The 12,252-nt window shown below is 40.9% G+C and overlaps 1 protein-coding gene across 2 annotated transcripts; it reads left to right on the top strand.

Moving 5' to 3' along the window:
- Positions 1-1,979: 1,979 nt before the first annotated feature.
- On the top strand, positions 1,980-11,057 carry LOC122686484 (regulatory factor X associated protein). Of its 2 annotated transcripts, XM_043891574.1 has the most exons (3): positions 1,985-2,791; positions 6,715-6,822; positions 9,564-11,057. In XM_043891574.1, exons 1-3 carry the CDS (start codon positions 2,297-2,299, stop codon positions 9,672-9,674), a joined length of 714 nt encoding a protein of 237 aa, XP_043747509.1. In that variant the 5' UTR covers positions 1,985-2,296; the 3' UTR covers positions 9,675-11,057. The 2 variants fall into 2 exon arrangements, with proteins under 2 accessions (XP_043747510.1, XP_043747509.1); XM_043891575.1 differs by lacking the exon at positions 6,715-6,822 and having other exon boundaries at positions 1,980-2,791.
- Positions 11,058-12,252: the final 1,195 nt, after the last annotated feature.

The following is a 12,252-nucleotide window of genomic DNA, read 5'->3' as shown; positions in this document are numbered from 1 at the left end:
TCAGGACAAAAGTGAAACAATGAAGATGTATGCCAGAACTTCACTTGTTCTTCACTGAGGTAAGCAGCTTCTTTGCTGAAATCAATCATGACAGTTGTCAAAGAATGAAAGAATATTTCCTCAATTATGGGTGGGTGGTATTGACTATATGACAGCCACAGACATGAAACATTTTAACTTTAATCTTCATTAACATTTTTGCTATCACTTTCTTAAGTCTAGAGACAACCAACAATAAATTCAAGCCCTTTTTTGTAGCATTTGACGATTTCCATGGTGTTAATACTTCCACAATGGCTGGTTTCAAGCTACCAACACATCTCTGAATGCAGAGCTGAGAAGAGATAGGCAGTATCACACCAATAAACAGTACTTCCACATACACAGATACAACCAACATAATTCATCTTATCAGCGTAGCTAAGAGTAAAACAATTACGAAGAGATGAGTTTTGAGTTTTGTGATCTTTGTTTTTAACATAAATTACTTGCAAATTTATGTAATTTAATTTAATATATTAAATGTATTTATGTAATTTAATGTAACTATTAATAGTATAAAGTATAACAGTGAGCTTCCATCCACTGGCTCTAACACACAACTAACTGCCCATTTTACCAGCAGCAAGAAAACTGAAGCTCACAGAGATAACTAACTAGCCCTGGTCACACAGGACAGTGCCACCCAGGTTGGTCTATTCCAAACCTTCTTCCTCTCCTTAAAACGTAGCTGGTTTTAGCAACTACTACACAAATCAACCAGTAGCCATCAACACTGGGGCAGACCCTCCACCATCAGGCTTCCATCAACTGGCTCTAGTCACATGAAAAGACTAACTTGCTGAAGGCTCAGATGATGGTTAATAATTTTTTTTTGTTTAAAAAAATTTTTTAATGTAGTTAAGACCCACCCACATAGCAACATCCAAACACTTTCCTGTGGACAGATTTATCATTTGTTGGGTAACCATCGCTTTCCTTTCCAATGGGTGGAATGGGAACTCTGACTAGAGAAGGAGGAAGAAAAAAAAGGAGAGAGCACATCATCTACCTGACAGTTTTGCTCAGGACACGACCCGATCCGATTTGACTGAGTCCAGATTCAGTGACCAGATTGCATAACAACTGGTAGGAATGATAGATCATTGTCTTTTGAACGTTTGCCATTCGATAACCCTATTCACACATTCACGTCACTATAGTTCGTGAAATCTATACTGAAGACTTACCTTAGAGGTCAAAGCACAGGCCAAGTGCTGTGCGTCCTCAGCCACCAACGACTCTTTGCGACCCCCCTGGACTGTAGCCCATCAGGCTCCTCTGTCCACTGGATCTTCCAGGCAATAATACTGGAGTGGGTTGCCATTTTCTCCTTCAGAGGATCTTCCCGACCCAAGGCTCCTTTGTCTCCTGCATTAGCGGGCGGATTCTTTACCGCTGAGCCGCCTGGGAAACCCAAAGGCCACGTACGATAAACCAATTTCCAAGAAAGAAAAAGGTTTCAAGAGTAAACCCTTTAGTTCTCCAAAGAAATACATCCCGTCCTGGGTCTGGTTCACTCCTCCTCGGTGGTACAATGTTCACATCGGCCGCCTCTGCCTTCACTGACTGCTATCTAGTGGGGCCTGGTCGCGACACGGCCACAGCTCAGCCTCTCAGCTCCCATTCCTGTCAGGGTGGGGTGAAATATAATGCGGGTCCTGATGCCGCACAAGAAGGCTCATGAACAATGTGAATTTACACTGTGGAGTTCCAGCACAAAAGTGCTTTGAAACATTTTAGGCAGAGTCGGTTCCAGTCAAAAAGCGACGCCGGGCCCAGCTCCTCAAAACCTCAAGTGCACGCTGCACCAGACGCGAGACCCCGCCCGCGACGCGGCAATCTCCCGCCACTGCCAACCGCACATGCGCAGTCAGCTCCTCGGGCGACAGCTCAGCCCCACCCCTTAGAGACGCCGGGTTCTCTGAAGGCCACGAGCGTAGAGACGCTCACTCGCCGGCGGCAGACGCGCAGGCGCATTGGGGCGCCGTCGCGGAGCCCTCTCGGGTATTTCTGGCGGTCCGGAGAAGCTTGTTTGCTAGGTGCAGTTGGGCCCGGCAGGTGCTGAAAGGCCGGGGTCGTGGATCCCCAACACCTAAGTCTCAGCAGCACGGAGGTGCAGGGTGTCACCGAAGGCGCGGGGCCGGGCGCCGCCAGCGGCGCGCTCCGCCCCGGAGCCCCCGCCCCTGCTCCGGGCCAGGCCCTGGCTTCAGCCCCGGTCCCGGGTTCCGCGGCCTCGCAGTTCGCGCTGCTGGTGATGCACCCCTGTGGAGGGCAGGACGAAGCCGCGGCCGAGGGCGTCCTGCGGCAGGCTCCGGCCCTGGGGGGCAGCGGCGGACCCGGCAAGCCTGTTCGGTACCTGTGCGAAGTGGCTGGGGATGGCGAGGAGGAGGCGGGGGAGGACGAGGCCGACCTGCTGGACACCTCAGACCCCCCGGGAGGAGGCGAGAGCACAGCCAGTTTGGAGGATCTGGAGGACGAGGAGGCCCACTCGGGGGGCGAGGGCGGCGGCGGGGGAGCCCGGAGACGGGGCAGCGGTGGCGGCGGCGGCGGCGGCGGCCTGAGCAAGACCTGCACGTACGAGGGCTGCAGCGAGACCACTAGTCAGGTGGCCAAGCAGCGCAAGCCGTGGATGTGCAAGAAGCACCGCAACAAGATGTACAAGGACAAGTACAAGAAGAAGAAAAGCGACCAGGCCCTGAACTGCGGTGGGGCCGCCGCGGCTGGCAGCTCAGGAAACGTCAAACTGGAGGTATGGCCTGGGGTCTGGGGGAGTGGGAGGTGGAAAAAGAGACCCAACTCCTGCCGCAGACGGCAGCTCCAGCGCCTGCCCACCGGCTCCCAAAGGGGCCAGGTTTCCGTGGCTGGACTTGTGGCTGAAAGTTAGCGAGTGCTTGCCCTCAGAAAGTTTATGCAAACGTAGGCAAAGGCTGAACGGTTTTGGTGCACCCATGTAGAGATGAGTAAATCTCAATGAAAATGGCGTGACATGGTAGCAAAGCTAATTTCAAAGATCTGGGATAGGGGTTGGAAGGGCGGGTAGTAAATTGAGCTGATCCATCACTGGAGGAGCAGGCAGAGAGACTTAGGAACCCAGCTGAAATCTGTTCTTTAAAGGTGATCTCTTCCTTTTTTCACTACCCTGTTCTCAGTATTCTTTTCTTAAGTATACCTAATCTTAGTACCCTGTTCTCAGCACCTTTCCACTAACTAAAGTGGAAAAAAGAGTACTTTTGTTAGTGTTCTTTGTGTTATATTCTTAATCTTACCTCAGTACTCTGTTCTTCTTATTAGTGCTTAGTTCTGTTCTCGGTGTCTCTCAGTTAACTTTATTCTTAGTACTCCAGTTCTCAGTAAGTAAGCATCTCCTTTATTCAAGAATGAAAGTAAGGGTAGTCGTTTGACCCTGTTTGTTCCAAAGGTACTCATTCACTTCAGAATTCTTTACAGAGTGAGAAGATGATATACTTCTTTTCAGGAAGGAAATGTTTTAACTGTAACCACTTTCTTTTTCTTTTGTCACACATTTACACCTACAGTTTGAGGAAAATACATAAAAGGCAAGTAGATAACTGAATTAGAATCTCTCCCTCCACCCCCTACAAAAAGAAACATATTTTTTCCTATTCTGAAATAACTTGCATGATTTCTTAGGAAAGAGAATTGCTATACGCAACAAATAATAGCCATTTACTTAAAGGACACTATCAGTTTGAGGAATCACGAGCTCTAAGTCTTTGTTGAACTGAGTGTAAAGAAAGAACTAACGGGAACAGTCAGGATACAATAAGGGCCAACTATAAGTGCTGCTTTAGTAGTGGAGAGGATAGATCACTGTAGGCTGAGACATTCTAGAAAGGCTTTGCAGAGAAAATACAACTCAGTATAAGCTAGAAAGAACAGCTAATAGTTTGTGTTTCATCAGCTAAGTTTCTTATATGCCAGGCACAGTGCTCAGCTATAAATGGAGGCTCACCCCCTTCAGCAGTGAGAGAGATACTTTATTTCCATAAGTGGAATCTGAGGCAAAGAGAGGTTAAGTAACTCGGCCCAGATTATGCAGCCAGCAAGTACTCAAACCCAAGCAGTCTGGTTCTAGAACCTTCAGTCTTATCCCCATGCTATCCTGTTTCCCTAGAATTTTGGTGGTAAAAAGAAAGAGAAGCACGTCTTAGTAAAGGAAGGGGAAGTGGGAATACAGGAGCTACTTTTGGGAAGACAGCAAGGGGACCTTTCTAGCTAAAGTGGAGTATCTGTGTGGAAAATTCACAAAAGATAAATTTGGAAAGAGTTTGAAGCCAGTTTTTATATGATTCTGAGTGCCAGGCAGTGGGACTTGAATTTGGAGGCTTCAAAAGCAAGTTCCTAGTTAGGCAGTAACAAGGGCTCCTATTATAATGGTGTGGGTTAAAATCAAGGGCCTCTCGATTTAGAGACTTTTTAGGAAGTAGTTATAGAAGGACTGGTAGGTGGTGATGGGCTGTGCTGCCATAGTATGAGCAGCAAGATTAGAAGTTAAGGTATTTAAAAATCAGTATTCCTAAAAAGAAAAAAAAGAAATCAGTATTCCTGACACAAATCAAGTTTAAATGAGGAACAGATGTATATAATGCTTAGTCCATGTATCTAAAAATGGTGCTGTGTTAGTGACACAGAAAGGAACCAGGGATGAAAGCAGTGACCTGTGGGATTGATCATTGTCATAAAATGTCTAAGAAGGCTATCATTTGGAAGAAGCAGCAGAGTTATTTTGCATAGTTCTGAAGTAACCAGGACTCAGGTGAGTCACAAGGGTTATGTGTTTCAGCTCAATCTAAGAAAATGCCACCTAAATGTTAGTTACCCAGAACCAAATCAGTTCAGTTCAGTCACTCAGTTGTGTCTGACCCATTGCGACCCCATGGACTGCAGCACACCAGGCCTCCCTGTCCATCACCAACTTCCAGAGTTTACTCAAACTCATGTCCGTTGAGTCGGTGATGCCATCCAACCATCTCATCCTCTGTCGTTCCCTTCTCCCACCTTCAGTGTTTCCCAGCATCAGGGTCTTTTCCAGTGAGTCAGTTCTTTGCATCAGTTGGCCAAAGTATTGGAGTTTCAGCTTCAGCATCAGTCCTTCCAATGAATATTCAGGGTGGGTAGCCTCAAAAGTTGGTAACTCCTTAGAACAAAAAGTGTTGAAGGTTTCTATAATTCCAACACTTGCAGAAGTTTGGGTTGGATAACAAGGTTATTTTCACTACATGCTTCTGTGATTTTGTGTTACTAACGTTCTGAATGTATTAATGCATAGTGATATGTGTGAGGTGGTAAGAATAAGGGACCTCCACTGTCAATTTCAGCATCCTGTTTCTAGTGCACATAAGAATGAATCAGTCCCATAAGTAGTTAATCTTGTGGGGAGAGAGAAAGAAGTTATTTTTGTTTTCTCTGAGTATTAGAGTCTTCTTTTTACAGGTTTTTTTTTTTTTTTTTTGGTGACGCTTTAAATGTTTAGGGATTGAATATTTTTTTAACATTAGATTGATAAACTTCTCATAGTGAAAGAGATAAGGCGAATATTCTAATAGGTAACTTAGAGCCCAGTAGAAAGAAAGTCAAAGGACTTCCTTGGTGGTGCAGTGGTTAAGACTCTGCACTCCCAGTGCAGGGAGCATGGATTTGATCCCTGACTGGGGAACTAAGATCCCACATGGCATGGCCAAAAATAAATAAAATAAAATTGGAAACGTTAAAAAAAAACAGCTCAAGAGAAAAAAACAGCTCAACATCTAAATAATCTTTAGATGAAGAGTAGAATAAGAGTAAATCTATACAAATCATGGCTTATGTGACTTTATATTTGTCAGAATTTTTGGATGTGGTCAGCGTTTTATAAGAGTCAGAATGTTTCAGTAAACTTAACATTTTTGTTGGCCAGGAAGATTGTAAGTACTTAAGACCCTACCAGGTAACTGGGGGAACATAGTTGGTAGTAAGTGCTGCTGATTTTGAGTAAGGATGCTTCAGGATATGGTGTGATTTCAGGACTTTACCTGTTTTGTCTATACCAGTGGCAGGAGCTTACTTACTCCAGTGCTTGCCAGTCTTTTCAAAGCCAGTTTGTCATTTTTCTCCTGGTGACTTCCAAATTTTGAAATCTTTGTGTATCAGTTGTTTTTCTTTAAGTAATATTTTACTGCCCACCCTATTTTTTGGTTGGTGTTAATTTGTCTATTGTTTTGTCGGGCAAAAAAAGCAGTGAAGAATGTTTCATTAGCACTATATAAATGGCCTTTGAGTTCACATATTCCATCCAAAGGCAGGTAGACGGTTTGACCTGGATAGCTTTATCTGAAGACAGTGTTCCCTTTCCACTTGGCATTGTTTTGTAATATTGAAAATCGCTCACAGCTATTAAAATAGGTCCACTTCCTATACCCCTACCCCTCTGTTGATTCTTGAGAACTTCTGGAGACTGAAGGTCCCAGGTTAGAAATCCTGGAGGGTGAGGGAGTGAGGTGTGTTATATAAAATCAACTGTCAACACTTTGCCTAGTGACTTAAAGAGGGACTTTCCCAAAGGCTCCCAGGATCTGGGCAAGAAGGAAGAGAAGCAAAGCATCATTGAAATGCCTGTAATCATGGATTATTATACCAACACTTGATCCTATTTGCATTTTTCTTTTATCCCAGGAAAGTGCAGACAACATACTCTCCATTGTAAAACAAAAAACGGGATCTTTTGGAGATCGACCTGCAAGACCTACTCTTTTAGAACAAGTGTTAAATCAAAAAAGACTGGTAAATATCTGTTTGTACAGTAGTTCCAAACCTAACACATTTGTTTGTTATAAATGGAACTGTTCAACTTTTGAGATTTCTAAACTGGTTATCAGCTTAAAATTGTGGTTTTAAACTGGTTGTCAGTTTATAATTGTGATACTGTGTTAAATTGGTCCAGAATAGAACTGTTGCTCTGCCAGTATACATTGGAATCTCATAAAGACAAAATTACAGAGAAAATATAATTTAGCTACATAAAAATGAATACTGTAGTAAAAAATGGCAGCATAAAAATAAAAATGCAAACTTGAAAATAACAGGAAAAAGAGTTGCAACACATATATAAAAGACAATGGTTGATATGGTTGATATTTTTGCCATACAGATTGATGAAGAAAAATTTTGCCCTCAATACATTGCAAAAAATATATAAACAGAAAAAAGCAGAAGTGCTTCCCTTACATGATCCGGAAATGTGTTTCATATCAGTAAAAATCACATAATAAACAGTTTAATAAGTGAAAATTATTTAAATGATAACACACAGTGATGTTGAGGACTCCATGAAAGGGACTCTCATTCTGATGGCATCTTACATTAGTACAACACTAATATAATAATTATTATAGTATTAATTAAAGCAGTTGGGCAGTCTGTATCGAGTCCTTAAAATGGTCATTCCTTCACTCAGAGATCATTTTACTGTGAAGATGCACAGGAAATGAATCTTAAATATAGATAAAGTTAAGCATAAGGACACTGCCAGAAAAGTATTTATCACAAATAGTAAAATAGTAATTTAAAAAACTTCATTGTTCAGCAGCCTCATAACAGCTGAGTAGACTGTTATACATTACTAAATAAAGGTTGGGCAGTATTTACAAATTTTAAAGAAAAGCATTTAATAAATAGGAAATATACTATGCTGTAATGTTAAATTTTAAAATCACTGTTTAATGATAGTATTTCCCTCTTATTTGGTTTATCTTGTTCAGTATATTAGGCTCAAGGTTTTTCTTCCTTATATATTTGTATAAATATTTTAATAAAAACATACTAGTCAGCCTTACATTTGTCATGTGAGTATAACTATTTAAAAATGGTCAGTGTTTAAAACTTATTAGTTGTTTTAGAGCAGTTGTATTTCTTTTCTGAAGTTTTGGTAGTATGCTAATATTACTTTTATTATATATGTATACCTATATTTACACACACATACCTATACTATACACACAGACATACATCATTTTTAGTTTCTTCCAAAAGACTTAGTAGGCTAGTGCGAGGAACTTGAGTTCCAGTACTTGTCAAAAATGTATATGTTTCTTTTTTTTTTTTCATTTATTTTTATTAGTTGGAGGCTAATTACTTTACAATATTGTAGTGGTTTTTGCCATACATTGACATGAATCAGCCATGGATTTACATGTATTCCCCATCCCGATCCCCCCTCCCACATCCCTCCCCATCCCATCCCTCTGGGTCTTCCCAGTGTACCAGCCTTGAGCACTTGTCTCATGCATCCAACCTGGGCTGGTGATCTGTTTCACCCTTGATAGTATACTTGTTTCAATGCTGTTCTCTCTGAACATCCCACCCTCGCCTTCTCCCACAGAGTCCAAAAGTCTGTTCAGTACATCTGTGTCTCTTTCTCTGTTTTGCATATAGGGTTATCGTTAGCATCTTTTTAAATTCTATATATATGTGTTAGTATACTGTATTGGTGTGTTTATCTTTCTGGCTTAGTTCACTCTGTATAATGGGCTCTAGTTTCATCCATATCATTAGAACTGATTCAAATGTATTCTTTTTAATGACTGAGTAATATTCCATGGTGTATATGTACCACAGCTTTCTTATCCATTCGTCTGCTAATGGGCATCTAGGTTGCTTCCATGTCCTGGCTATTATAAACAGTGCTGCGATGAACACTGGGGTACACGTGTCTCTCTCAGATCTGGTTTCCTCGGTGTGTATGCCCAGCAGTGGGATTGCTGGGTCATATGGCAGTTCTATTTCCAGTTTTTTAAGGAATCTCCACACTGTTCTCCATAGTAGCTGTACTAGTTTGCATTCCCACCAACAGTGTAAGAGGGTTCCCTTTTCTCCACACCCTCCAGCATTTATTGCTTGTAGACTTTTGGATAGCAGCCATTCTGACTGGCATGTAATGGTACCTCATTATGGTTTTGATTTGCATTTCTGTGATAATGAGTGATGTTGAGCATCTTTTCATGTGTTTGTTAGCCATCTATATGTCTTCTTTGGAGAAATGTCTGTTTAGTTCTTTGGCCCATTTTTTGATTGGGTCATTTATTTTTCTGGAATTGAGCTAAAAATGTATATGTTTCTAACCTGGAATTTAACTGCCATGTTTACATGGGTGTCTTTTCATTTCCTTTTTTTTTTCCTTGTTGTAATCTTGTGCCAGCGCTCTTCTTGGACCTTATGTTTCATAAAGAGTATACATGCTGGCATATCATAAAAGCATTTCCTTTGTGTGCAAAGTCACCAATAAAATCAGGCCTCCCCAGTGAGTTTTAGATTTTAGTATTTGATGCATGATACCAGATTTTATTATTATTAGTTTGAAGTTTAATTGCAGCGCATCGGATGAAGAAATGAATTCAGTTCAGGAATTTTTTTTTTGTAAGTATATTGTATCAGGTATAAGGATATAGCAGAGTAATTTTATAGCATGAATACAGTCTCATAAGAATACTGCTATTAATAAACATTTTCTCTTTCTCCTTTTTAAGTCATTACTAAGAAGTCCAGAAGTGGTACAGTTTTTACAGAAACAGCAGCAGCTATTAAATCAGCAAGTTTTGGAGCAAAGACAACAGCAGTTTCCAGGAACATCAGTGTGAGGGAATTTATTAAGAAGATCTGCACGTTTTTTATCTTATTGTAGTGGACGGACATATTTTTATACTAAAGATAAATGGGGTAAGACATGCCAGCAGATGGTGAACAGTCATTTTCCTGTGAATGTATGTGTGCATTTGGGGACAAATAAGCATTGCACGTTGTGCATCTAGTCCTTTCAGATCACCATGGATTTGAAGAAATCAGCCTATCTTTCCAAAGTAGTATTTAAATGCAAGGTTTTTTGTTTGTTTTTTTTTTAAGTGTTTTTCTTCAGTCATTGTTACTGAAGGTAATGCATCAGTTGCTTTCTGTGGAAGTCATGAAGTTAATAGATATTAATCTTGGATCATCTAACTCAGTGGTTCTCATCAAGGGGCAGTCCATGATACTCTAAGGCCAACCATCCATCTGGTTGGAAATGGATGGATATGTTTTGTAACAGTGACCTTGAAAACTTGCTGGTTTTTAGTGAGTGGACCAGGAATGCTAAGTGTCTGGAATGGTCCCCCCACAGTTTAGAATTATCTTATACTCAGTGCCAATAACCCTTCTCTTAAGAAACACTGAGAGCTATTTGTGTTGATAAAATGTAGTTGGTGCACCTAGAATTGGGTTCTCGTAATAACCTTTTCTTTCCAGTTAAGACTGGAGCTGTCAAAGAGGTAAGCTTATTTTTTATGTGTAAAGAAAGGGATCATTATTAAATATCTGAGAGAGTAGGATATGCACCTCTTCTCAGAGATGTACTGGTAAAACCCAGGAAAAACCCAGGTAAAACCCTGGAATGAGTGCGCCTCCTGGAGTCGGCCTCTCTGCTTCTCTCAGTGTTCTCTTAAAGCAGGCAACTCTTGTGTACTGAATTTGTGAACAGTACAAGCGTATGTCCTCTTACCAGTGTCAAAACAAAACTACTTTTTTATATTCATTTCTTTTTCAAAAAGAGATCCCTAAAATAACACTCCAGCATTTTTGTCAGTGATTTTCAAAATTGAGCTATTTTAAGATCGTATTATTCCTAGATAATGTTCAGAGAGTGGTGGGCAATCCGGATAGATACTTTTTTCTTGTACTTTCTCCTAATAAAACTTTTAAAAGGCAAAGCTTACCAATAAGAGTACCAAATCAAATGTCAAGAAAGTATTTCCAGTGTTAGAATAATAAGTGCATGTGCCTCAAGTTAAGCTGTGCAGAAAGTTGTTACAGTCTCTTGAGTTTTAAGCTCTGATATATATATCAAGTTATATTTAGTCATGGTTGTTCTAAGATGTCCTTAAGGAGAGAAGGAATCTTTTTGTTAACTTTTTATATCTGTTTTTATACCTGCATAACTGTGCAGAAACGCTTTTACCAGAATTACTCATTAAAGTCATTATTGACCTTTGCGTTGTCTGATTCACTAATTCTGTTCTACAGTTGCTCTACACCAGATGCAGAGGAATTCATTTACATTTGTTATCCACTGTTAGCTTGTTTTCTTACTTGTGGAGCTGGGACCTTTTATGAATCCCTAGAGTATAAGTTAACTTCTGTAGTTAAAAAAAAAGCAGCTTATCCTTCTTCAAGTGAAATAGGAGGATGAGGAAATGAGAAAGTAATAGGTTAGTAAGAGCTGAATTAAAAGAAAGGAACTTAATATATATTATAAAAAACAATAAGGTTTTTACTTATTTAGGGTAGGTTTATTGCAGTTTGTCCCCAACTTTGTTTTATCCCTCCATGTATGTATAACTTTTGTAACGTGGCTTCACCGTTCGTCCCATTGAGAGGTTGAGTTTATTTATCCTTTAAATCTGGAGAACTGGCCTTGTGTGTGTATCCTTGGATGGCCTCAGGGAGCAGAGACACCATCCTAGCCTGGGACCCCCTGTTTTGGATTCCTCTGTGAAAGAGAGGCAGACTTTCTTGTATCTTCCGTGGTTATTCAGGTGTTCTGTGACATCCAGCCAACCAGTATCCTCAATAATATTAGTATTATCCCCAGTAGTACTGTATATAAGAGGGTTGATGAGTAGCATTAAAGATTTGGTATGGAAACCAGGAACCTATAATGGCAATCTGCAATCAGATGACATAGTTCCACAGGGCTTCACCAGACAAAGAGGAAGAAAGATAAATTGCAAGCTTGAGCTCAGATTCATTTAGTGGAAGAAGTGGAGGAAGTTACATTGCTTTTGTGAGAGTACTCTCAGTAATAGAAGCTAGAGTTCTTGCTGAACAGAGACGAAATGAGGCCAAGAGGAAGTGGAGTTTACTATGACATTGCAGAGCAAGTGTAGGAAGAATCTGAGAACACGAGGTATTTCATCTAGGAAACTAGCAACTTATGCTAGGAAACTAGCAAATGAGTTAGCAACTGTCCCAGTCTTTATTACACTCTGTAACAGTGGGTATATCAATAACTCAAGCTTCTTAATGCCTTGGTTTTAAGACCATTCCCAGTCTTCCACTTGAAGAGTGGGATTTGGAGGGATTGAATAAACAAGCCTGTAGGATTTAGTGGCAAGTAAGTAACTCAGGGACGGCTCTCAACTCAGGGAGAAACCCAAAGGGATTTGCTTCAGCTCGTCAACCAGCAGC

The sequence above is a fragment of the Cervus elaphus genome, chromosome 30, assembly GCF_910594005.1.
Source record: "Cervus elaphus chromosome 30, mCerEla1.1, whole genome shotgun sequence".
Classification (NCBI taxonomy): Eukaryota; Metazoa; Chordata; class Mammalia; order Artiodactyla; family Cervidae; genus Cervus; species Cervus elaphus.
This window is presented reverse-complemented; position numbering and strand designations above follow the sequence as displayed.